This window comes from Camelus ferus, chromosome 10, assembly GCF_009834535.1.
Source record: "Camelus ferus isolate YT-003-E chromosome 10, BCGSAC_Cfer_1.0, whole genome shotgun sequence".
NCBI classification, from domain to species: Eukaryota; Metazoa; Chordata; class Mammalia; order Artiodactyla; family Camelidae; genus Camelus; species Camelus ferus.
This window is the reverse complement of record NC_045705.1, coordinates 45,848,469-45,872,030: the sequence shown is the minus strand read 5'-3', so window position 1 is coordinate 45,872,030 and position 23,562 is coordinate 45,848,469. Positions and strand designations below refer to the sequence as shown.

General features: G+C 43.0%; 1 protein-coding gene across 11 annotated transcripts in view; it reads right to left on the bottom strand.

Annotated features, from left to right (window-relative positions):
- SERGEF (secretion regulating guanine nucleotide exchange factor) overlaps positions 1–23,562 on the bottom strand; it is a 200,504-nt gene that overhangs the window by 166,583 nt on the left and 10,359 nt on the right. For 9 of the 11 annotated variants that reach the window (XR_004323270.1, XR_004323271.1, XM_032488906.1 and 6 more), the window contains 4 exons: positions 20,790–20,850; positions 16,379–16,492; positions 13,840–13,902; positions 9,973–10,131 (listed from right to left, as the gene is read on the bottom strand). Coding sequence is in view for 9 of the 11 variants with exons in the window: in XM_032488906.1 (XP_032344797.1) it covers positions 9,973–10,131; positions 13,840–13,902; positions 16,379–16,492; positions 20,790–20,850 (397 nt within the window). In the remaining 2 variants the exon portion in view is untranslated. The remainder of the gene's footprint in view (positions 1–9,972; positions 10,132–13,839; positions 13,903–16,378; positions 16,493–20,789; positions 20,851–23,562) is intronic. The other 2 variants (XM_032488908.1, XM_032488912.1) reach the window with 2 other exon arrangements.

Genomic DNA, 23,562 nt, shown 5'->3' with positions numbered 1-23,562 from the left:
CTATAGCCTGGGAGTCACCTGCTACATTTCCACCGCAGTCACTTTGTGGGGAGGTGGCGTGAGGAAATGAAATGAGTTATGACCTTTGACATCAAACAAAGCATGGTTCAAGTGTCTCCTTGGCTTAACTAGCTGTGTTACTTTAGACAAGCCACTCAGCCTCTCTGAGCCTCAATTTCCTCATTGGACTTCAAAGGAAACAAACCCTACCTCAGAGGATTATGAGGTTTATATAAATGGCAGCAGCTATCAGAGTACCCAGTATATGGTAAGTGCTTGGCAAAGACTGGTTCCCTGCCTTACTCTGACCCCCATGGAAATTCAAAAAAAAAATTTCTGTTCAACCAGTTGTGCTAACTTACTGCAATGTGCCTCTGGCAAGGCCCTGGGCCTGCCCATCTGCAGGGTTCTGAGATGACCCTTAATGAAGATTCCATCATGGCACAGCCTGATGGGAGGACCCTGAATTAGAGAAGGACTGGGCAGACAGGAGGGGAGCAGAAAAGACAATGGACGCTGCCCTTACTGCAGGTGGGAGGGTGGAAATCATTAGGACCAGAGGCTCAAAGAAACCGGGATCAAGGCACAGTTAACTGCTGTCCCTTTCTCTTCCCACCCGTGGCTAACTGGCCCAGGGCCCAGGGCCCAGGGCCCAGGCCCTTGCCTCCTGGCTCTTCCTGTGGGACAGCCAGCTAAAGGCCAAACCCATCTCAGTTCTTCTAACAAGTAAGGAGATAATCAGGTATTAACTCACAGTGAGAACTTAGGTAGCACCCCCTCTCTCTGGGCCTGTGACCTCTGGGGTCATTTCAGCTCTGACCCCGCTAAATCTGACTCTGGATGCTGGCCCTATTGGCTTACCCCTCAAGGCTGCCTGCCTGCCCACTGCTGCCATCTGGTGGCCCTCTAGGCCCAGCTGCACTAGGCTTTGGCCAGGTCCCCAACAAGCCCCTTATTCTAATGCACCTACTTCAGAGGGTGAATCTTGCTTCTGCTTCAGCTGGACACACACTGCACTCCTCTGGACTACAGATCAATGGGTATTCATTGCCAAACAAAACCAAAAATAACACCAGAACTTCATCTCTCTAGCAGAGATGACGCAGCTGTGGCTGAGAGCCTGACCTCCTTGTCCAAAAAGAGGAAGTAACCTGCCCAAGGTCGCACAGCTGCCTGGCTCCCAGAAGAGCACACAGTTCTGCGATACCGCAATGCTTAGGGCTGGTGGGCACCCTGAAAACCAAAAGTAATGCCAGCCCAGGGCCAAGGAAACAAAACCTTTGGAAGATGGGAAACAAACGGTCAGGATTCCTTGCAAACCTGAAGAAATAGTAAGATAGGGCGTGTGAACATGTAAGCACTACTTGCAGAAATTCACTGGAAATAAACTGGAGGTGGCCAGGGCCCCTCCTGTCCTAGGAGGGCATCATTCACAAGGACACCTGCAGGTCTTCCGTAAACCAGTCTCCAAGCACCACCACAGCCTAGAGCCTAGGCTAGGTAGACCACCATAGGGTGACAGAGGGACAGGAAGACACACAGGGGCAGCATCATGTGTTTGCATGAGACTCCCCCACCATACACTGCTTCTCAGGGTCCAGTTCTATCTTTTCTTCTCTACCTCCAGGCCTCTCAGCACCTGGCCAGAGGATCTGGGTAAAGGTGTATCCCTTTACCAGGCAAAACAGGCAGATCCCTCAGACTCCAGCATAATCATGGGAACTGTCCACCCTCAACTGATCACTCTCAGCCCAGTCTGCAGCCTTCTTCTAAATCTACAGTGCAGATCCTAAAAAAGCTGTGTGACTTTAAGTAGGTCACTTGCCTTTTCTGGCCTCTATTATCTCACATCTGCAGCATAACTGAGTCCTGCTGGATGATCTTCAAAGTCCTTTTAAATCTAAAAGTCTAGAATTTGAAACCAAATCGAGGCAAATCAAGGCCACTCTTCACCTGCAGAGCAGACAGGACAGTGAGAAAGGGGGAGGTAATCAAGCAATGCTTCTCTCTAGTGGTGTCCTGCTGTTACTACACCCTCGCAGCTCAGAGCCCTACCACTCAGCTGCATTCAATCCCACCCTGAACTCTGGAGCAGGAGAAATCAGTTTACAGCTAGCGGGCTGAGCCCATCTGCAGAGGAACAGGAGAGGAAGAAAGGATGCCAGGCTCAAGGAACCAATGAGGCCTCTGAGCTGGTTCCAAGAAAGTTGAGAAATTCTCAATCTTTAGGAATGAGCATATTTCGGAGCACACAGGACCTTCTGTGACCTCCAACTCCCCTCTTCAGATGAGGAAACCAAGGCTCAGGGATGTTCAAGAGGGACTTGCTTGAGGTCACAAAGCTGACTCATGACTGAGCCAAAAATAGATCCCTGCTTTCTTGCCTTTTTCTACAGTCTCTTGCCTCTTTTCCATGCGACCTCACAGCTGAGGCCCCTGGAAGTGATTTGTCAAGGGCACATACACAAGAAGCAATGGGGCCAGCTCCCTGCCCTGAGGGGCAAGAAAGTTTATTCATTAACATTTCTGGATATAATCAGGCTGCAAATTACATATTCAGCATAGAAAATGTAAAAGAAAATAAAATTCACTCATAATCCTACCAATCAAGGATAATATTCTGTCATATTTCCTTCTAGTCTTTTCTATGCAAACATTCTTTTGGAAAAAAAAAACAAATTAGAAGTTGTAGTATAGTAATGTATTATAATCTTCTCTTTTTACTTAGCATATCATGTGCATATTCCTCTGCATTAAATATCCTTCTACAACATTCTATTTAATGGCTACATATTCCAATATACAGTTGTGCCATAATTAACTTAACCAATCTCCCTATAATTTCATTTGTTTCCAAGTATTTGTTTTTGTCATTATAAATCAGGCCACCATAGACGGCATCATACTTAATTTTCCAATGCATCCATGATAATTTCCTTAGGCCAGTTTTATTTATTTATTGTTACAGGATGGAAAGTCAGAGCTGCAGTGGCCCTTGGATATCATTATGGCCACAATCTCCTATTGCCCAGAAGGGAAGAAGGGGACCAGAGAGTTTTGTTCTTGCCAGAGGACAAAGAGAGCAACAGAATCAAGTCCCAAACTCTCTACTTATTAAAATGGGACTTTCCCAAAGGACTTCACACCCTTCCCTGACCATCCTCACTCACACAGACCTCCTTCCCCTGAAGCACTAGGGCCTTCAGCGTTTGGGCCACTCCTCTGGCTCATTGCCATATTTATAAAATTCTTCTACTAATATTTCATATGTTCATCCAACTATAAACTTCCTGAAGATAGTTCCAGATTTCATGTTTCCTTGTAGTCTGTAGCACAGTGCTATATACATCTAGGTAAGTGTTCCATAAACACCTGAAAAAGGATCAAGGATAATCAAGATTTTCTTCCTTACTGCTTGGGGAAAATCACTGGGAAAAGTTGGAGAAAGACACTTCTTTGAAGAGTAAACAAAATATAGTTAATGAACTAGAGTACTCTGAGATACACACAGCTTGGAATTAGAGTAGCAAGCTTGGGGACAATAGACCAGGCTCGAGTTTTAGCTCTGCCCATCTGTGTGAACCAGGGCAGAGTAGTTAACCAGTTAGGGACTTGTTTAGGAAGCAAAGATACTAACACCCATCTTAACACCTCCACACGAGAAAATGGAGGTAAAAACACTTCACAGTGATAAATGTGGTCCATGAGAGCTATGATCGCTGTTGTATTATCATAAATGGAAATGCAGCTGCTTCTATGAATCCTGGAACAGCCTCCAGACCCTCGGTCCTGGGGCACCATCTCCTAGTTTCTACTCCACATGCAAATCCATTAAGGGAGCCTATGGCTACACATTTCAAGTAAGAATCAGTGTTTTCCTGAAGCAGAATTTCATGTACAGAAGGAACTATTATTCCTGGTTCAAGTCGCTAGGTTTGAGTAGTTAAGTCATCCACATCTCCTCTTCATCTCTGGAGAGAAAGTGACAAGGTGGGAAGAGACCTGGACCAAGGCCACAAGACCTGAGTTCTGTCCTCCCTCCTTCCATCACTCCCTGTGATTCGCCTTCTTCAGTTCTCAGTTTCTCCACCTCTAATCTGAGGGAGTCGGGTCAGATGAGCTCTAAGATCTCATCCATTCCTGATGTTCTAAGGATTCTAGGATAAAAATTAATGACTTTAGTAATAGGCATAAACCATCGACTTCAAAAGAGTTCTTTGGTTTTGATTGACTTTCAACCTTTGGGTTTTCAAAGTTCTAAAGCACAAACATCATGAATTCCAAAGCACCTGCTTTAAATAGAGCCTATGAGGTCAGAAGTCTCCCTGAGCTCAGTTGAGGTTTCATGACACATGGTCCCAAAGAAGATAATATACACTGGCACCCTATTCTGGAAAGGATCTTGGCCCCAAAACAGAAAAATCAGCATTAGGTATATTTATAAACTCAGTTTAGTGTGAATCAATGACTGGGCTTGGATTTCACTAATGCTTAGACGTCAAATGCAATAAAACATTTCTTGGTCTGTGGTACTTGAAGAAAGGAGAGTGGCTAAGAGCTGGGCCCTTCTGCACATGCCATGCAATTCCCCACTTTACAGAAACAAAAGAAAAAAATCTCAACTAAAAGGACATAACCAAGAACCAAGAGGACAGTGATAGAAGGGGAAATTTTGCTGAAAACTACAACTGGATGTCCAGCCTCAAAGCTGCCATGAAGGCACTTTCTCTCCTCTTTGTTTCAGTTTTCTCATTTGCAAAGTGAGGAAGTTTCTCTTTTCATTTCTGATTCTCTAAAACTTACAAGACTTCAGGACTTTTTAAGGTGACAATGGAGAGAGTGAAGAACTTCAAGAACTCTGTATCTGGGCCCATTTTCTCAACATCCACAGCCTTTGTGAGACCACAAGGCTGCTTGCTTTGGGATACTGCAAGGCCCAACGTAAGCTTCCAGCATCCCCAAAGAGACCGGATGCTAAACATTCTGACCAATTCCACATTAAGGTCTGGAGCTTGTGTAAATTATTCCCCTTGAAATTCTAAGTCACCAACAACCCGGCACTTAGCATTTGGAAGCATTGATCTTTCTGAGCTCACCAGGAGAGTCCTGAATTAACCTGTTACCAATCCAGAGACATTCATATCCAGCCTCATAGAGACTTCAGCTCAAAAGAGAAGATATGGGGCATCTGACCTGATTGCTCCAGAGTTTCAAAGGGCAGAGGAAGCTAATGTGTACTGAACTGACACAAGACCCATCCTGTGCTGGATGCTGGCAGATTTAATACACCATCTCGTTTAATCCTCATCCAAGGTCAGCAGTATTTCCCCATTTTCCAAATGAGGAAATAAGTTCAGAGAAGTTAGGTTTACTCACTTGTCCAACATGCATTGAGTACCTACCTCATATGTGCCAAGTACTTTGCCAAGCACTGAGGCTACAATGCTGAGCAAAACAGACGTGGCTCCTGCTGGGATGGAGCCTACAGCCTGGTGGGAGGGGAATGAGCTAAAGAACCCTACAGAAAATAGCACGAAGGAGAGGTTGTAGTGCCATGAGAAGAGGTAAAAGGGAAAGTGATTAGTCAGGGATGGCAAGGAAAGGCCTCCCTGAGGAGGTGACGACTAAGTTGAGGTCTGGGGGGAAAAAATGGATGTAACTAAGTCAGAATGAAGAGGGAGAGCAGGGATAGGTGTGGCAAATGGAGGGAACATCAGCTGCAGAGACACTATGGTGGGAAATAAAGGACGCATTCCAGGTACCAAGGCCAGAGTAGAGGTCAAAGAGAGATTAAGGACTAGCGTGGTCAGAAATGGGGCTGGAAGGGCAGGCAGAGGGCAGACCACGCCTGGCCTGTAACCACTAAGGATTGTGTCTTTATCGTAAAAGCAGTGGGAAGCCACTGGAATGTGACACACGGGTTTGAAAAGATCTTCTGACTGAAGTATGGAGAACAGACTGGAGGGGAGAGGGAGCGAATGTGGGAAGATGGGGACACCAGTCAGAGGCCCCTGCAGGATCCTGCAGGAGGTGACAGTGGCCTGAACTACGGTGGTGACAGAGAGGGGTAGAGCTGCCACAACCACACGATCAGGAAGCTGGCAGAGCTGAGATTCAAACCTCGGCCTGTCTGACTTCAAACCCATGATTCTCTCCTTATTCATTCATCTACTGTGTGCTGGGCCTGTGCCATGTGCTGGGGATAAAGCCGTGAACTAAACAGATACTGCTCTCATGGAATTTACAGTCTAGACATCAAACAAATAAGAAGGCAATTGGATGTACACAATTACAAACTGGGGTGAGTACCATGAAGGAAGAATAGCATGATCAGAGATTATAACAGAGAAATTACGTGTAAGGATATAAAGAACTTCCAAACTGTTGATCATATAAAACAGGCATTTGACAGGCTACATGTCAGCAAAAGATGTCAGGAAACTTCGACTACCAAGAGTCGGATCTCAAGCATGGCCAACTCGTGAGCCCTCTCAAGCCCTGCACAGACCCTGCTGAAGCAGAAATCTTTCTAAAAGCAACTGCTAACTCCTTAATATACTCACAGTCCCAGCCACAGGCACCCCCACTTATGTATGTGCAGCACTGTACAGTTAGATAGGATCTTTCACAGAGTCATTCATTTGAACACTACAGCGGCTGTATGCAGAAGAGAGGTAGGTTTTAATCTCCTCCCCGAGAGCTGAGGCAGTTGAGGCCTAGGCAGGTGAAGTGACTTGACTAAGGTCACCCAACTCGTAAGGCACTCAGATCTGCCATCCAGCTCTCACTGCAAGCACTTCTGGCCAGGAAATCATGAATCTCCAAGGAGACAGCGGCAGGTCACCGAGCCTGGATAAAGTCACCCAGGAGTCCCATGAAGTGCCCAAGAACAACGATCAGGGACATTAGACAGCTTGGGGAAGGTTTCTAGAATGCAGCCTAAGACCCAGGTACTTTGCCAACTTCCCCAGATTAGAACAGGTTCTCCTGGACTCGTTCCAAATGCCTCTGAGTAACAGAGAAAAGTATTTTTCCATCGCGAGCATTGCAGTCAGGCACCAGACTCCCGAAGGGGAAGGGCAGAGACTGCATCCCAGATTCCCAAACAGACAAACTGTAGTTATCCTGACACCATGTAAATTGCCCTCGCTAAGCACCTACCACTGGGGATGGCGTCCTGGGCAGCATGTCTCAATCAGAGCACCACTAACATTTGGGGCTGGGTATTTCTTTGCTGTGGGGGCTGCCCTTGCATTATAGGACCAACTAGAATGCCAGTAACACCCACCACACCCCCAGTTGTGACAACCAACATGTCTCCAGACATTGCCAATGTCCCCTGAGGGACAAAGTCACCTGCGGTTGAGAGTCCCTGGCTGAAGGACTATGGAGAAGGGAAAGCAGTCTACTCCCTCTCTCTCATCCTAACCCAGCCCAGCCCATCCCACCTCACTGGACAGTTCTCTGGTCACTGCCCATAAACTGTTTTTAATCAACATCACACTACTAATGTCTTCCAGCATGGGAGCAGCCTCTGCGCTGATGTGGCTGCAGGTAGGTCCCAGGGACAATTCACCACTGGAGCTTGCAAAAATAACTACAGTCGAACAATTCCTTGTTCCATTAATAAGCTGCTTCTGACCCTGTGAGCAAATTTTGCTCCCATTAATGTGAGCAGCTGGGTCTGCTTAAACTGGAAGCCCTGGGTGTTTCTTCTCAATGACACGGCACCTGGGCAAAGGCTTCCACTGATGCTGGGAGGAGAGCAAACGAGGTGAATCGAATACCATTTACCCAAAGCTCCGCACGACAACCAGGACACTCAAACATCCCAGCTTTTAACCACTGTGGACTTAGGAGACAGGGGAAAGTGATGTAGGGCATAAACAAGAGAGCTGAGTTAACAAGTTAATTAAACAGCTGAAACTTTACCCAAAAATCATGCCCTCGAGTGGAGGTGGAGACCCGAAGCTGGGTCCCAGAGCAGCTGGGGTGACTCACACGGTGTCAGGGACTTGGGTTCCAAACTCCCACCCCGAGGGCTGGGCTGTTGGCCCAGATGTGGAAATCAGCATGCGTTCCGATGCTGCAAAGCTAGAATCAAAGCAGGGAAGTCTTTCCGTCTTTCATTAGTCAGCTGCCTAACCAGTTAATGGGTTTACTGACAGACTCCACTAAACTCACTACCATTTGGTAGTAAGTGTATTTTATTGCACTGCAATTCTTTGAAGACTGACTAAGTATGAAACGCCTACCTGCTAACACCCAATGACTCACACTACTGCTAGTGTCTGGGCCACTTCTGCTCATTGACTTAGCTCTACTGCTGCACTGAAATCTGATGAAAGGTCTGTCTCCCCTGGTGACAGCGGGCTCCTTGAGGGCAGGATTAAGATCAAGTATAAGGCATGGTACATAAACTGAGCCTCACCATTTGTATGAGGGACAGACGGATGGTAAAGTCTTCTATCTCTGCATTCTTAGACTCAAGCCCATCTACACATTGTACCAGGAGGGCACAGCCCAGGTCTTTTCTCCTTCTCCAAGGTTTAGCACACTGCTCAACAGGTTCCCAATGAACAATAACTGATTTCGTTGGACTCTTGAATCCAAAGAGACAAACTGAAGCCTTCTGATCACAGACCAGTGCACCCAAGGAAAGAGGTCAGAAATCCTTGCTACCTACCCAGCCTCATATGCATCTGAGTATGTTTAGTCTCTTTTAACTAGAAACAGTTTAAAGCAGGAAGTGAATACTTTCTCGGCTAGGCAGTAGATACAGAAGTGAGCAAGGTTCATAGGGTGCCTTCCCACACACAACTCCCTGTCTGGAGGAAGAGAGAGCGATTAACAATTACACAAATAAGCAGCTACTATGCTCAGTGAGTCTCTTTAAGAAAAATTTATGTAGATGGTCCCAACCTTCAACTTCTTTGAGGAAAGTCATGATTTTCCTCCAAATGAGTGACACACTTTCTTAAAAAAATTTTTAAGGACCAATTAAAAGCATCACAGATAAAATTCTCCTAAGTCTATGTCCATGTGTTCAAATGTGTAGAATGTGTGACTACCAAGGATAACCAAAGCTGACCTGAAAAACTCACTTTAGAAAGCACTGGAATAAGTCACCCAGTATTTGGGAGTCTAAAGATCCACGTGGAGCTAACAAGCAGGCTAAGAGCAGGCAATGGAACTCCTAAGAACCCCTGAAATTTAAGAGGCCTTGACATGATACTGGGTCTTAAGAATTACAGATTGCCTGCCTGGGAAACTCTGTGTAATTCAGCACATGCTCCAGGAAGGCTGGGAAGAAGGGAGGTCACAAAAAAACAAATTTCCTGACAACAAATCAGGAATATGAAGACCAAGAAAGGAGAACTGCCCTAAGGGAAAGATGAGAAAGAAATGAAGATATTATCAAGAAAAGATAAAGATGACAGAATTTGGATGGCATGGCCTGGTAAGGAAATATGTGGGATGTCTGAATCAACACACATAGTTTGTTAGGGTTAATACAAATTTAAGTCAAAATACCATGCCAGTTATGATTCAAAATAATGCTTCCTGCCTCAATCTTAAAATGTTTATCTTTAACTTAACAGTTTCTGACGCCTTTAATTTAGACTCAGGTGGAAATGCAACTAGAGTCATCTCCTTAGTGTAACAAGGCAAAGACTCCCCAACAACCTGGACAAGTCTCTGGGTGATGCTTGCTGCAATGGGTTCCTTCTCACAACCTCGTGGACACTGAGGACCAGAAGGAGTTAACCTCTCCCAGCCTTGCCTTTTTGGGAGCAAACCTGCGATCCAGAGAGGAGAACTAGATCCCAGGTCCTCCGTCCTCCTCTTACTAGTCCTAAAAGTGTATCATCAGTAAAAAACCAACTTACCTAATCCCAAGCATTCACAGCCATTTAGACAGCTGTCCCCCAGCTGCTCTTACCAACCACAAATTCGCTGCCGCTCTCTCACCTGTCTGAGCAACCAGGTGTGTCCACCCACTCCAGACAGCAGTGACCTTTTCATTCTGAAAACAATGTGCTTCTATTTTCTGGGGCACAGGGAGGAAAGCAGCCTGGGAAGCCAGTTGCCCATGCTTGTTGCTTCCCCAAACATACAGCTCTCCTGCATCTTAAACAAACAGAAGGGGAACAAAAGAGGTGAGGGAACATTAGTCCAAAATGATAGAAAACAACCTAAGTCCGAAAAAAATAAAGTGTATAAAAGAAGTTGTATTATTCCTATGCTACAGTGTTAATTAGAGCAAAGCAAAATATAAAGTATAAAATGTATATATAGCATAATAATATGTAAGATTTTTAAACCTCTATAAATAGGAAACAAGGCCAAATGTTCTTAGCAGTTTGTTAATGAATAGGAATGTGTGAGTTTTTTTCATTAATTCATTTAATAAATATTTATTCAACATCTACCATGTGCAAGACATGTTTCTCTATTTCTACACTTTTTAAAATAAATGATTGCATTACCTTTTGTTAGGAAAATATAAGCTAACTTTTCAAAATAACAGGTTAAAAGCCAATTTAAAGCTCAAACTTTGTAAGATTTCACTACATGCCCTGTCCAGCAGGCAATACAATGCTACCACATCACATTTATGTAGCACTTAAGCTTGTCTGAACTGCACAATAATCCTGTGATATAAGCAGGAATGAGAATGACTGACATTGTGATTTAATAGAAAGAGAGCAGATTCAGAGTCAAGTGACTCTGGCTTCTATTCCTGGATTTGCTAACTAGCTATTGACCTTGGACAAATCACTTCCTCTTAAAGCCTTGGTTTCACCAGCTGAAGACTGGAGGGGAAGGGTGGTTGGTCAAGAAGGGCAGACAATATAACTGATGACACTGGTAACAGGAGAGACCAGCAGGCAACTGCAACAAACCAGAGGGCACGTGCTTGTCCAAAACACATTCATGTTCAACAATTCTTTAACTGGAATTCAAACAAAATGGGGCCATGGGCTACAATTTAGCTTCTGAATCTACAGGTTGTGACTCCTTCAATGATCTCTAAGTGCTTTCCCAACTGTGACTTTCCAAGGTTCTGCACTGTACAGTATAGCACACAGAACTGAACACCTGACACATGGCTAGTCCAACCTGAGATGTGTTGAAGATCGGAAAAAAAAAAAAAAACCACAATGGACTGCAAAGACTTAGTGGAAAAAACCCCAAAAGAGTGTGACTCATTTACAATTTTCAAACTGATTACACATTGAAATAATATTTTGGATATACAAGGTTAAGTAAAACAAATTATTAAAATTAATTCACCTGTTTCTTTTTACTTTCTGCAATGCAGCTCACATTATATTTCTCCTAGACAGCATTCTTCTAGAAGATGAATTAACCAAGGCTCAGAGATGTTAAACGATGTTCAAGATTATATGGCTAGTAAGGGGTCCAGGCAGACTAGAAGCCAGGTTTTTTGCTTCTACTGCATTCTGAGACCTCCCAGTGAAGCTTTACAGTATAGACTCCCTGCGGAAGTCTAGTATATTCCCAAAAACTGATCAGAAGCAAAATAGTATCATTAAAGGATATGAGACCAAGATTCAGGGTTCAAGTTCCAGATCTGCTACTGGATCACTCTTTGATGCTGGACACATCACTTCACATTCTGGGTCTCCACTTCATCCAGTTTGAAATGAGGGACTGTTAATCAGTGGAGCCTTTTTGTCACCCAGGTGGCCCTGCAGCACTGACATTCTGAAGTTCTATAAACTGAATGTGGTGTACTTCATGCTTAGAGAGAGGGCATCCTCCCTGGGCCTCACTACGGCATGCAAAGTACGCGGATCCCTTACAAGAGGGCAGCAAAGTCTCAGCCCATTGAGAGGATACTGAGCCCACGTCTGTAATAAGCCTTCGTTCATCTTAGTAAGTTTAAATCATCTTTTTGCAAAGACGAACTGCCTTCCACATACAGATCATTACACTGTTGCATCAGCAGGCAAAATTAAATTCTGCTGCAATGCCAAACAGTTATATAATCTACAGTAACTCCAGAGAGAAGGTCTAAAGAGCACTGAACAAAATCCAGTGTGTAGCAGCTTGAACTAGACCAGGAAAGAGGGATATTAATCCTGATGCTTTTTAATTCACTTTCAAAATATCAAAAACCAATTGACTTTGTGAATATACTTTAAAAAATCACTAAATTGTACACTTTAAAGGAGTGAATTTCATATGTGAGTTACATCTCAATAAAAAAAATCAACACTATGTTTTTAAAACACCATAATAAAAGTGTTCTACATATGAAACAATACATAACTTTACTAATTATAAGACTTTTTAAGAAATTGATGTCAGCAAGCAATCAGAAGAATCTCTAGATTTACATAATACCAGCCATTTCAAATTAATTAGAACAGAATAGAAACCTCTCTTAGCCTGCTCTTATTCTCAGAAAAGAATGCCTTCCCCCAGCCCTCACTGACTGTCAGGGATGAACTAAAAACTTCCTGCCCTTGGGCCTCTTGTCCTCCCTCTATAAAAGGGGAGGTGAGGCCACATGCCCAGGGGAGTCCCTGAGAGCTAGCATTCATTTCAACTTAACCTGTTTAGCATATCCATAAATTGACCTAATATGAGACATAGGCCAAAAGCAGGTATTTCTTTCGTTAGCCGTTTTCAGTTCATTAAATACATTTATGAATTACAGAATTAAATAAATTCTGTAGTTCCAAATTTGTAGAGTATTTAAACTCTTGCATTACGACTCTTGTGTTCTGGAAACAGTAACAGCCCCTCAGTCAGACTGCATTACAAATCTGATGCTGAAGAATGCATGCCTCCTCTAATTCACAATGTGTCCATACCTCAATTTCCACATAAAACACTGAAAACACTGTATATGAAAGTCATTTTCCTTTGCTTAAAAAATGTAATGCATTCAACTCTAGGTAAGAGGTCTTACCAAACTATCCTGTCCAACAGCAGGGATCAGGGCAACCTGTGCTTTGAAAAATATAGCCTTTGGAAAGGATAACCTTCACTTTCAAGAAAATGCTGCATTATCACTAGAAAGTTTATACTGTATTGGCTGGGTGTGCCAAACAGATGGATAGCCAGACAGAGAGATACATACAGTGTGAGAGAGAGAAAAAAAAAAGACTAGACAGCGGGATAGATCAAAGAAATGGAGGAGAGAGATCAATTGGAGAAATATATAAAAATATACAATAGATTAGAAAAATACATACACAACTAGAGTTAGAGAAATAGGGAGACACAGGTTAGACAAAAAGACACAAAGATGCAAGATAAATAAAAATAGAGATACATAGTTAAATAAAATAGAGTAGATAAATACAGAGAGCAAACAGGAAAACAGGTAAATAGAGCCAAGAGACATGGGTGGATAAAACAGGTTAGTCTGAGATTAAAGAGCTAGAGAAAAGAGACAGGGAGAGAGTGTAGATAGTTGTATTAGACATCAAAACAGATGAGACAGATAACCACGTGTTCTACATAAATGTACTGTTGGTCATATGATTGACAATCATAGTTACCCTGAAAGGAAGCTAGTCTCATCCCGATAGCACAGCTGAGAAAATAAACTCAGAGGAAAGGAAGTGACTTACATTTCACCCGACTGTTTTAATGTATTATCGTATTTAATTCTCAAAACTGCCCACAAAGTATTTTACAGACAAGGAAATGGTCTCAGGAAGGTACAGTGACCTGTGTAAGATCATACCGGCAGCGGCATCCAAATTCTGACTCCAAAGCCTGTGCTCTTCCCTCTGTATCCCCTTGAACACCACTTGAGGCGGAAATACCCAGAGTTCTGAATGGCATGTTACCTACCTGTCAGTGAAGCAGAGTGATCTGAGCCAGCAAGAACACATATTGCTTGAGAATTCTCTAGGCCTATCAAAAAAAATTATTTTGAAATCACATTTATAACAGAACCAACTGGGCAGAGAAAGAACATAGGCAGGGATCACCAGGGACCACCAGCGCCTGGGGAGAAACTCTCACCCGGCGCAGGAAGGTCTGAGTCAGCGGCACCAGCCAAGAAGACGGCTGGCAGGGAGACTGGTTATATCCAGGGGATTGAACAAACAAGTAAATATTCTGATGATAAAGGAGCTAGATTTCCCACTATTAAAAGGAAGAAAGGTACAGCTATGAAAAGGTGAAGGGCTAGAATTGACCATGTGACACTGGACTGAAATTGAAGTCAGTGTAACCTCGTGGTTTCTACTAGAGATAAACAGACGCAGGTGTATGTGTGTATAAGCACATGTGTGTACACATATGTGTCCACGGAGCAGGCCTAGAAGCAATGGCATCTCATATACTCAGCTGCTCTCACATGCAGACTCTGAGACACAAGCCCAGGCCTCCCACAAACACACAGGCAGAACTAGAATTTGAACCTGCCTCCTATCTCCAAATCCAGCACTTTCCCCATTTTAAATACACTGCCTTCAACATCAGGGTATAATCCCAGTCTACTCTGCTCAAAGCTGTGGTCACCTGGTCTGGCATGCAGAGAAATGTAGTCTTATTCTATAACTCTTTCTTTTGACAGTTCTGTTTAATTTACTACTGCCTTAATAAAATGTCCCTCATGCCTTCAAATATCCTGTGGAATGAGAAGGGAACAAAGCAGATGTTCTGCCACATTCACCAAAGAGGAAGCACTGGGCCCCTAGTGGCCAGGTCAGGAGAGGACGTCCAGGGTTCCAGCTCCAGAGCTGATGGCAATGAGGTAAAGATGGGAGAATGAAGTGAAAGACTTTGAGGGCAGGAAGCTGATATCTATTCTAACGTCTCACCAGAAAACTCCCCTAAATCATCTCTGAATCTAAGCTGTGCCCCAAGCAGCTCCCAATCAGGTCATTTAAATCAAATCAAATAAAAACATTTCTGATTCCTTTTAGTTACAGGTCTTGTGCTAAAACAGAAAGTAGATGCAGTTCCCACCCTTAGAAAGCTCATACTCTTTGGCATGTGGGAAAACTTGGAAACAACAGTACAATATGCTGTGCTGTCCAGGCACATAGAGAAAATGCAGTGGAGCTGAGAAGAGGGAAGAGTCTTTACTGAGAAAGCTGTATCTGAGGTATGCCTTGAAAAATTATCAGGGTTTTCCCCAGGGGAGCAGGAAGGGAAAGGCATCTCAGGCAGGTAACAGTCTGCCCACAGGCACAGATGAAGAGAATGCAGGATATGCCCAGGGAGCAGCGAATAAAACCTTGGTGAAGCAAGAAAACTGTTTGAGAAGAATGGATTATAAATTACAAATGCTTTCAGTGTCATGTGAAGTGGACTGTCTGTCCTGTGTCCGGTAGCTCCTTCTCCTTCTCAAAAGTAACCTCCCCAACTCAACCCATGGGCTTCCGGGAGGCTAACCTCACCTCCACTGAAGGGGAGCGCCCCTAGGACTTAAGAACATCAAAATGGTCCCAGCATCTTCTAAGTCACTCCCACTGCAGCTCACCCTTCCCTTTTCTTTCCCCCTTCCTCCCACCCTCAAAAATTCTTCCCTTGTTCTGAGCTAGAGGCGAATAGAGGTTTCCTTACAGGTTTCTCCTACGGCCAACCCTCCATCAACTGGGTCACAAAGTAAGAGAGCAAGAGAGAAAGGAAGAGGAGGAGAAGGAGGTGGAGACACGGTGCTTCATGGTGCTACGTACCCAGAGAGAAAGGCCCACGAAGAGAGTGGAGGGCAGAGGGAGGGAGAGAGAGACAAAGTCCTAGAGACTAATTTACTAACAGACCTGTGGGCAGGACCTTCCTACCTACTCTTCCTGTACCCATGAGAGAGCCTTCCCCAGGGGAATGCTCCTGCCCTCTCTCCATCCTCACCCACTCCTGCTTTCCTTTTGGGAGAGGGAGCTGGGCAGGCGAGGTGCAGCCCTTCTGGGGTCTCCCTCTGGGGTGCATCTGCCTGCAGAGAGGGGGCCTCCTCTGTGCTCTGAGTGCTCTAAGCAGGGAACTTAGCAGAGCCGACTGAATGCAGCTGCTCCAGTGCCTGGGGGCTAAGCTCAACGTGGGATTCAGAACTTAAGAGACCCACTATTGCTGCACATTATTTCCAAACACCTGAGTCACCTCTTCCAATCTAACATTTAACAGTTCTAGAGCTACCATTTTGATTTCCACCTACCTGACTTGCATCTATCTCTCAGTGGGTCCCAAATTCTGACAGCAAAGAGGGGTATTCTTACTGGGCCCACAAAAATTCCAGCAAAGTAAGAGACCAACCAATAGAGAGAATTAAGACAGAGACCAAAAAGTAGAAAAGCAAAACTCCATTTACCCATTTTCTGCATGTCTGTGTCTCCACTTCCAGACAAAGAATCAATATAGGACTCAGAAGAAATGAGGGCCTTACCTGTCACTCTGTTCGGTTCCTTTGCTGTCAAAAACAACGGGAGAGTCTGCCCAGGGCACAACCGCCGTCCAGACGACGCCAAACCAGTTCCCCACTGGTACACAAGGCCACTAGCTTCGCAGTGGAACAGAACAGAAAAAAAGAGAAAATGCTTATCCAGATTAAGATCAGATTTGTCTTTGAACCCCACTGCCATGGGAGAGTCCCAATTCATGCTCAGTTAACATGCGCATTATGGAAAAACTTAATGCTTTTAGGGGCCCTGTGGCTGGTCATCAGGATTACCACCAAGCCAATCCCAAGCCCAATCTTCAGGGCAATCGAAGACCATCAAAGAAAATTCAACATAGTAAAGCTCCCTCCAGAAGGTCCTAGGACACGCTACCAGAGTCAAATTACTGGAATGACACCTTGTTCATGACTAATCTGAAAGGACAGCTCAGACTCCAGACCAAGCAGAAAAGAACCTTAAAGTTTATCACATCCATTCCTCACATTTACTAGCTCAGAAAATTGAGGCCCTGAAAAGAGGATGTGATTTGTCTAAGGTCACACAGGGAGCTAGTAGCAGAGAAAACACCAGGATTCAACTCTCCTTCACCTAATGTAGTACCTTTTCTCCTACAGAAAGATGAATTCAAAGATTCCTAATTGCCAAATAAACACATATTTATGACTGCAAGATAGCTTCTTAATAGCCACTGCTGCACTGGAATAGCCTTTTATTTCCACATCCACTGAATGAACCCATATTCTGAACCTCATACAGATGGGTAGATGAAATTCTGTATCTGGTCTACAGTCAGATGTCTGTAACTAGGACCCATGACCCAACAGCAACATCAAGGTACTGCTCCTCCAGAAGTATCCCATGACCAATGGTCCTTTAGGCTGCAAACACACAAGCCTGCTTTGTGAGATGTAAGTGATGAGGTCTGAGCACAATGTGAGGAAAACACAGTGTCAAAATAACACAAAACTTACCATCTCTTCATCAAATAAATTGCAAGAGAATTAAAAAAAAAAGAGAGGAAAGAGAACACACAAATTCAAAGAGACTTGAGATGTCTGATACAGGATTGATATTTAGAATATATAGTGAACTCCTAAAACTCAACAACAATAACAAAAACCTGATTCAAAAATGAGCAAAGGACTTGAATAGACTTTTCTCCAAAGAAAATACACAATTGGCCAAGAAGCACATGAAAAGATACTCAACATCACTAATCATTAGGGAAATATAAATCAAAACTACAATGAGACACCGCTTTACACTCATTAGGGTGGCTACTATTAAAAAAAAAAGAACATGGCAAGGATGGCAAGGATGTGAAGAAATCTGGAAACTTTGTTCATTACTGGTGGGAACGTAAATGGTATAGCCATTAAGGAAAACAGTATGGTGATTCCCCCCAAAATTAAAAATAGAGTCACTATATGATCCAACAATTCTACTTCTGGGTATATATCCTAAAGAATTGAAAGCAAGATCTCTAAGTGATATTTGTACACTCATATTCATAGCAGTATTATTCACAATAGCTAAAATTTGGACACAACCCAAGTATCCATCAACAGATGAACAGGTAAGCAAAATGTGGTACACACATACAGTGGAATATTAATAGGTCTTATTATTAGTCTTAAAAAGGAAGGAAATTCTGACATTTGCTACAACATGAATACACCTTGAGAATGTTACGTGAAGTGAAATAAGCCACAAAAAGACAAAGACTGTATAATTCCACTTATATGAGGTACTTGTATGAGTGGTCAAAATCATGGAGACAGAAGGTAGAACGGCGGTTGCCAGGGGCTGGGGAGAATGGGGAATGGGGGGTTATTGTTTAATGGATATAGAGTTTCAGTTCTGCAAGACGAAAAATGTTCTGGAAATGGATTGTGGTAATAGTTGCATAATAATGTGAATGTACTTAATCCCATACAACCGTACACTTAAAAATGATTAAGGTGATAAATTTTGTTATGTGTATTTTATCTCAAAAAAACCCTAAAAGGAACAAAAAAATATTTTAAAAGAGAGAGACTTGAGATACCTATCAATCAATTGCAATGTGTAGACCTAATTCAGATCTGGATTCAAACAAACTGTAAAAAAAAAATTTTGAGACAATCAGGGAAATTTAAACCCTGCTGGATATTTGATCAAATTACAGAATTACTATTAATTTTTTGTAGGTATGATGATGCTATTTTTGGTAATGTTTTCACAAAGAGTCCTCATCTTTCAGAGATGCAGGCAGAAATTTTTACACATTAAATGAGGGGAGGGAGGACTTACAATTAAATTAATCAAACACGTAATGGAAAATGTGCTGCTTTGTAAGTGGACAAAAATGTACACATAAGACTAGCAATCACAGGATGTTGGTGGGAAAGGGGCAAGTAAACCAATGATAGGCAATTCTCTGGCTCTGCTCACTTCTAAGAGGAGCTGCTTATAAAAGTATAATCACTACCATACAACTCGGTAATCATGCTCCTGGGCATTTATCCTGGAGACGTGAAAATTTATGTTCTCATAAAAGCTTGTCCACAAATGTTTATAGCTTCATTTTTAATAGCTAAAAACCAGAAACAACCAAATGTCCCTCAACGGGTGACTGGTTAAACAAAGTGTGGTTGTTATAGACTGAATTGTGTCCTCCATAAATTCATATACCAAAGACCTAAACTCCAATGTAACTGTATTTGGAGACAGGGCCTATAGGAAGTGATAAAAGTTAAATGGGTCATAAGAGCGACACCTTAATCTGATAGAGCTGGTGTCCTTTTAAAAAGAGGAAGAAACACCAGAGATCTCTCTCTCTCTCTCTCCACTCGTGCATAGAGAAAAATCCATGTGAAGAGACAGCAAGAAGGCAGCATCTAAAAGCCAGGAAGAAAAGCCTCACTAGAAACCAACCCTTATGTCACCTTGATCTTGGACTTCCAGCCTCCATAACTATGAGAAAATAAATTCCTGTTGTTTAAGCCACTCAATCTGCAGTATTTTGTTATGGCAGCCCTGGTAACTTAATACAGTGGTTCATCTATATCATGGAATATTACTTAGCTATAAAAAGGAACAAATTATTGATACTCACAACTTGGATGAATCTCTAGGGAATCATGCTGAGCAAAAAAGCCAAACCCAAAAGGCTATTAACTGTCTGATACCACTTACACATCATTCTTGAATAACACCATTCTTGTTGGAGAACAGAAGAGTGGCTGCCAGGAGCTAAGAGGAGGGTGTGGCTATAAAAGAGCAGTAAGTGGGATCCTTGTGATGGAACTGATCTGAATCTTGACTGTATCAAGACACCCTGGTTGTGCTATTCCACTATAGTTTCACAATATGTTACCGTGGGAAGAAACTGGACAAAGAGTGCGTGAGATCTATTTCATTTCTTACAACTTTATGTGAATCTACAATGACTTCAAAATGAAAAGTTTAATTTTTTTAAAAAGTGTAATCAGTACTAAGCACCAGGCTGACACATTCTCCCTCACCTCCGTTCCTCTCCCCATTCCATGACTGGACTCACCAACACTTGAGCCTCAGCTGCCATGGCCGGTCAGGGCTATCCTCCAGCCCAAAGGAGTGGGAGCAGAAAGCAGAACAATGAGCAAGGGAGAGAAAAAGGGTCACTGCCCTCCTACACGCCACTGCCTCCTCCACTTTCCACCCTCAACCTCACACACACTGTCAGCTCTATACTCATCACCCTCTCATGGTCCCAGAGACAAGCTCACTTGAAGCTGTTATATTGATAAACATTAAAATCCAAAAGAAAAGCAGTACAGTTCACGGCAAAGCACGTGGGCCTTGGAACGCAACCCATCCTGGACTCTGATCCCAGCTCTACCTTTTACTGCTTTACTCCCTGTGTAACCTCAGACAAACGCTGTAGCCTCTCTGGACCTCAGTTTCTTCATATGTAAGGGGTAAAAACTACTATGTATAAAACAAATAAGCTACAAGGATATACTGTACAGAGAATACGGCCAACATTGTATAATAACTATAAATGGAGTATAGTCTTTAAAAATTGTGAATCACTATCTTGTACACCTGAAACTCAGTAATATTGTAAATCAACTATATTTCAATTTCTAAAAAATTTAACTGGCATCACTGTGTGGCTATGAGGATTAAATGAGGTATTAGTTAAATCAAGAGACCCTAGCACCTCGCCTAGAACATAATAAAGAGCTAGACAATTTAATTTCCTTCCTCTCCAACTGCTAAAAGCTTTCCCACTACCTCTGCCTACGTCCCCTCCTTTCAATCAGCACTGCAGCACAGCAGGACACCCTGGATTACTCCGTAGAGTTTATTTCTTCCAAAGCTCCATGTCTACTTATTATATGCCTATTAAGAAAATAAAAGCAAAATGATCACCTGTTGCAGCTAACGCATGCCTCAGTCCAGCAGCAATACTAACAACCATCTCTCTCAGGAGCTGTCAAAACAAAGAAAAGGATGGGGATCTCAGGATTAGCCATCTACAAAATTTTATATAATTTATGCCCAAATACAATGCAGCATGGCCCTCACTATATGTCTGCCTGGTTTGGAGCTCCTAATCCCCAACGTTTCCACTCATAAATGCCTCTATATGTAAACCTAAAAGAAAAAATCTTTTAAAAATACCATATCACAACACTTCTCAGGGCTGAGAGGCACCGGCAAGGTCATCCAGTCCAGTAGTTGGCAAATGTTTTCTGTAAAGGGCCGGATAGTAAATATTTTAGACTTTGCAGGCCACGTGGTTTCTGTCACACTACTTTACTCTGCCATTGTAACATAAAAGCAGCCAGACACAATAAATAAATGAATGGGTGTGGCTGTGTTCCAATAAAACTTTATTCACCAAGGGTCAGTTTGCTGACCTCTGATCTAGTCCAGTCCCCATCCAATGCTAGAAACCCCTCTACAACACCCTACCAAGTGGTCATCCAACCCCTGCCAAATACCTACTCCCAGTGACACAGGCTCATCACCTCCCCAGGTGCCTGCTCATCTTTCCATGATTCCACCCATCTCCTCAGCTGAAACCAAACCTATCTGCCTATTGCTTCTGACAAGGCTTTCCAAATATTTTAAGACAGTTGTCACGTCCTCACTAAGACATCTTGTGGTGGTTTTAAAAATAGGTCCCCAACCTAGAGATTATCATATTAAGTGAAGTAAGTCAGACAGAGAAAGACAAATATCACATGATATCACTTATACGTGGAATCTAGAAAAAGACCCAAATTTTATTTACAAACCAGAAATAGACTCACGGACATAGAAAACAAACTATGGTTACCAAAAGGGAAATCGGGGGGAGAGATAAATTAGGAGTTTGGGATTAACAGACACATACATAAAATGGATAAACAATAAGGAGCTACTGTATAGCACAGGGAACTACATTCAATTTCTTATAATAAGCTATAATGCAAAAGAATCTGAAAATATATGTGGGTGTGTGTATCTATGTATGTATATGTATAACTGAATCACTTTGCTGTATACCTGAAACTAACATTGTAAATCAACTACACTTAAATAGAAAAATTTTTTTAAAAATATATCCCCAAATTCTTTAAGACTCCTCCCTTTGAGGTGTGCAACTTAATTCCCCTCCCTTTGACTGTGGGCTGAACTTAGTGACTTGTTTCTAATAGGATAACAAATTGATGAGTGGCTCAGAGACTAGGTGATAAAAGGCACTGAAGCTTCATGCTTGACCAGCCTGCACCTCTTTCTTTCTCTCTCTCTCTCTCTCACATCACTCTTGGGAGAAGCCAGATGCCACGTCTGAACAGTCCTACTGAGAGGCCCATATGGCAAGGAACTGAAACCTCTGCTCGTGAGAGAGCATGGAAGTAGAGCCTTCAGCTCAGCTGAGCCTCCAGCAGACCTCACGTAGCCACAGCTGACATCTTAACTGCAGCCTCATGGGAGACCAGCTAAGATGTTCCCAGATTCCTGACCCTTCAAAATCGTGAGATAATAAATGTCTATTGTTTTAAGCTGCAACATCCCAGATGCTAAATTTTAGGGTAATGTATTACACAGCAGTAGATAACTAATACATATTTCTTCTTTAGGCCAAACATTCCCAGTTTCATCTGCCATTGCCTGGTTTCAAATTTCCTCCTCCTCTTGGTTTCTCTCCTCTCTGCTCTGGTTACTCAGTCTCTCTCTTTTAAAGGGACTATAAGGGGAGGTTATAGGTCAGTGGTAGAGGGCATGCTTAGCATACAGGAGGTCCTGGGCTCAATCCCCAGTACTTCCATTAATAAATAAATAAATATATAGATACATAAATAAATAAACAAACCTAATTACCTCCCCCACCAAAAAAAACTTTTTTTTAAATAAATAATAAAGGGACTATATACACATCAATCTCAGCTCCTATGGGACTTTACCACATTTGTTTATTTACAGGTCCACAGTGTGTTTCTAAACTTTAGAGTCCTCAAGGGCAGAGTGTGAGTCTTATTTACCTTAGTGTCCAGGGCCTAAGAACCAAACCCACACCAGGACACAACATCCCAGATGCAGTGTGACCAGCACTAAGAAGGACAGAGCTCTGGCCTCCCTTCTTCTGGAGACCATCTTCCTATTATTTCAGCCCACAATCACATTAGCTTTCAGGAAGATCAAATCTTACTGCTAATACGATTTGAATATACTACCCTTCAAATTTTTTCTTTTAATACTTTTTTTCTTTTCAAAACTAATTGAAGGGCTTTACATGTGGACTCAGTCTCTCAACACAACTTGCTTCCTTCCTCTCCGTCTCCACTGCAGCTGCTTTAGTTTGGGGCAGGATCGTCTCTTATCTGGATTATTAGCAACAGCTTCCTGAGTAACCTTCCTTCAGTCCATCCTCCACGCTACCCCACCTGGCCCCTCCCTAACACACTGAACTTATCGTCTGCCCAACCCCCCCTGCCTGCCCAACCCCCACTGGCACCTCAACCACTTCCTTATATTCCAATCATACTAAACTGCTTGCAGTATCCCAAACCTTCTGTTTCATGCTTCTATACTTTAGCTTACTTAGTTCCTTCCGTTTGTAATGGGCTTCTTTTGTACCTACGTTGCACATCCTCCGACCCCAAACCTGGTAAATATCTATGCAACTTTGAAGATTCAGCGTAAGTCTGTTCTC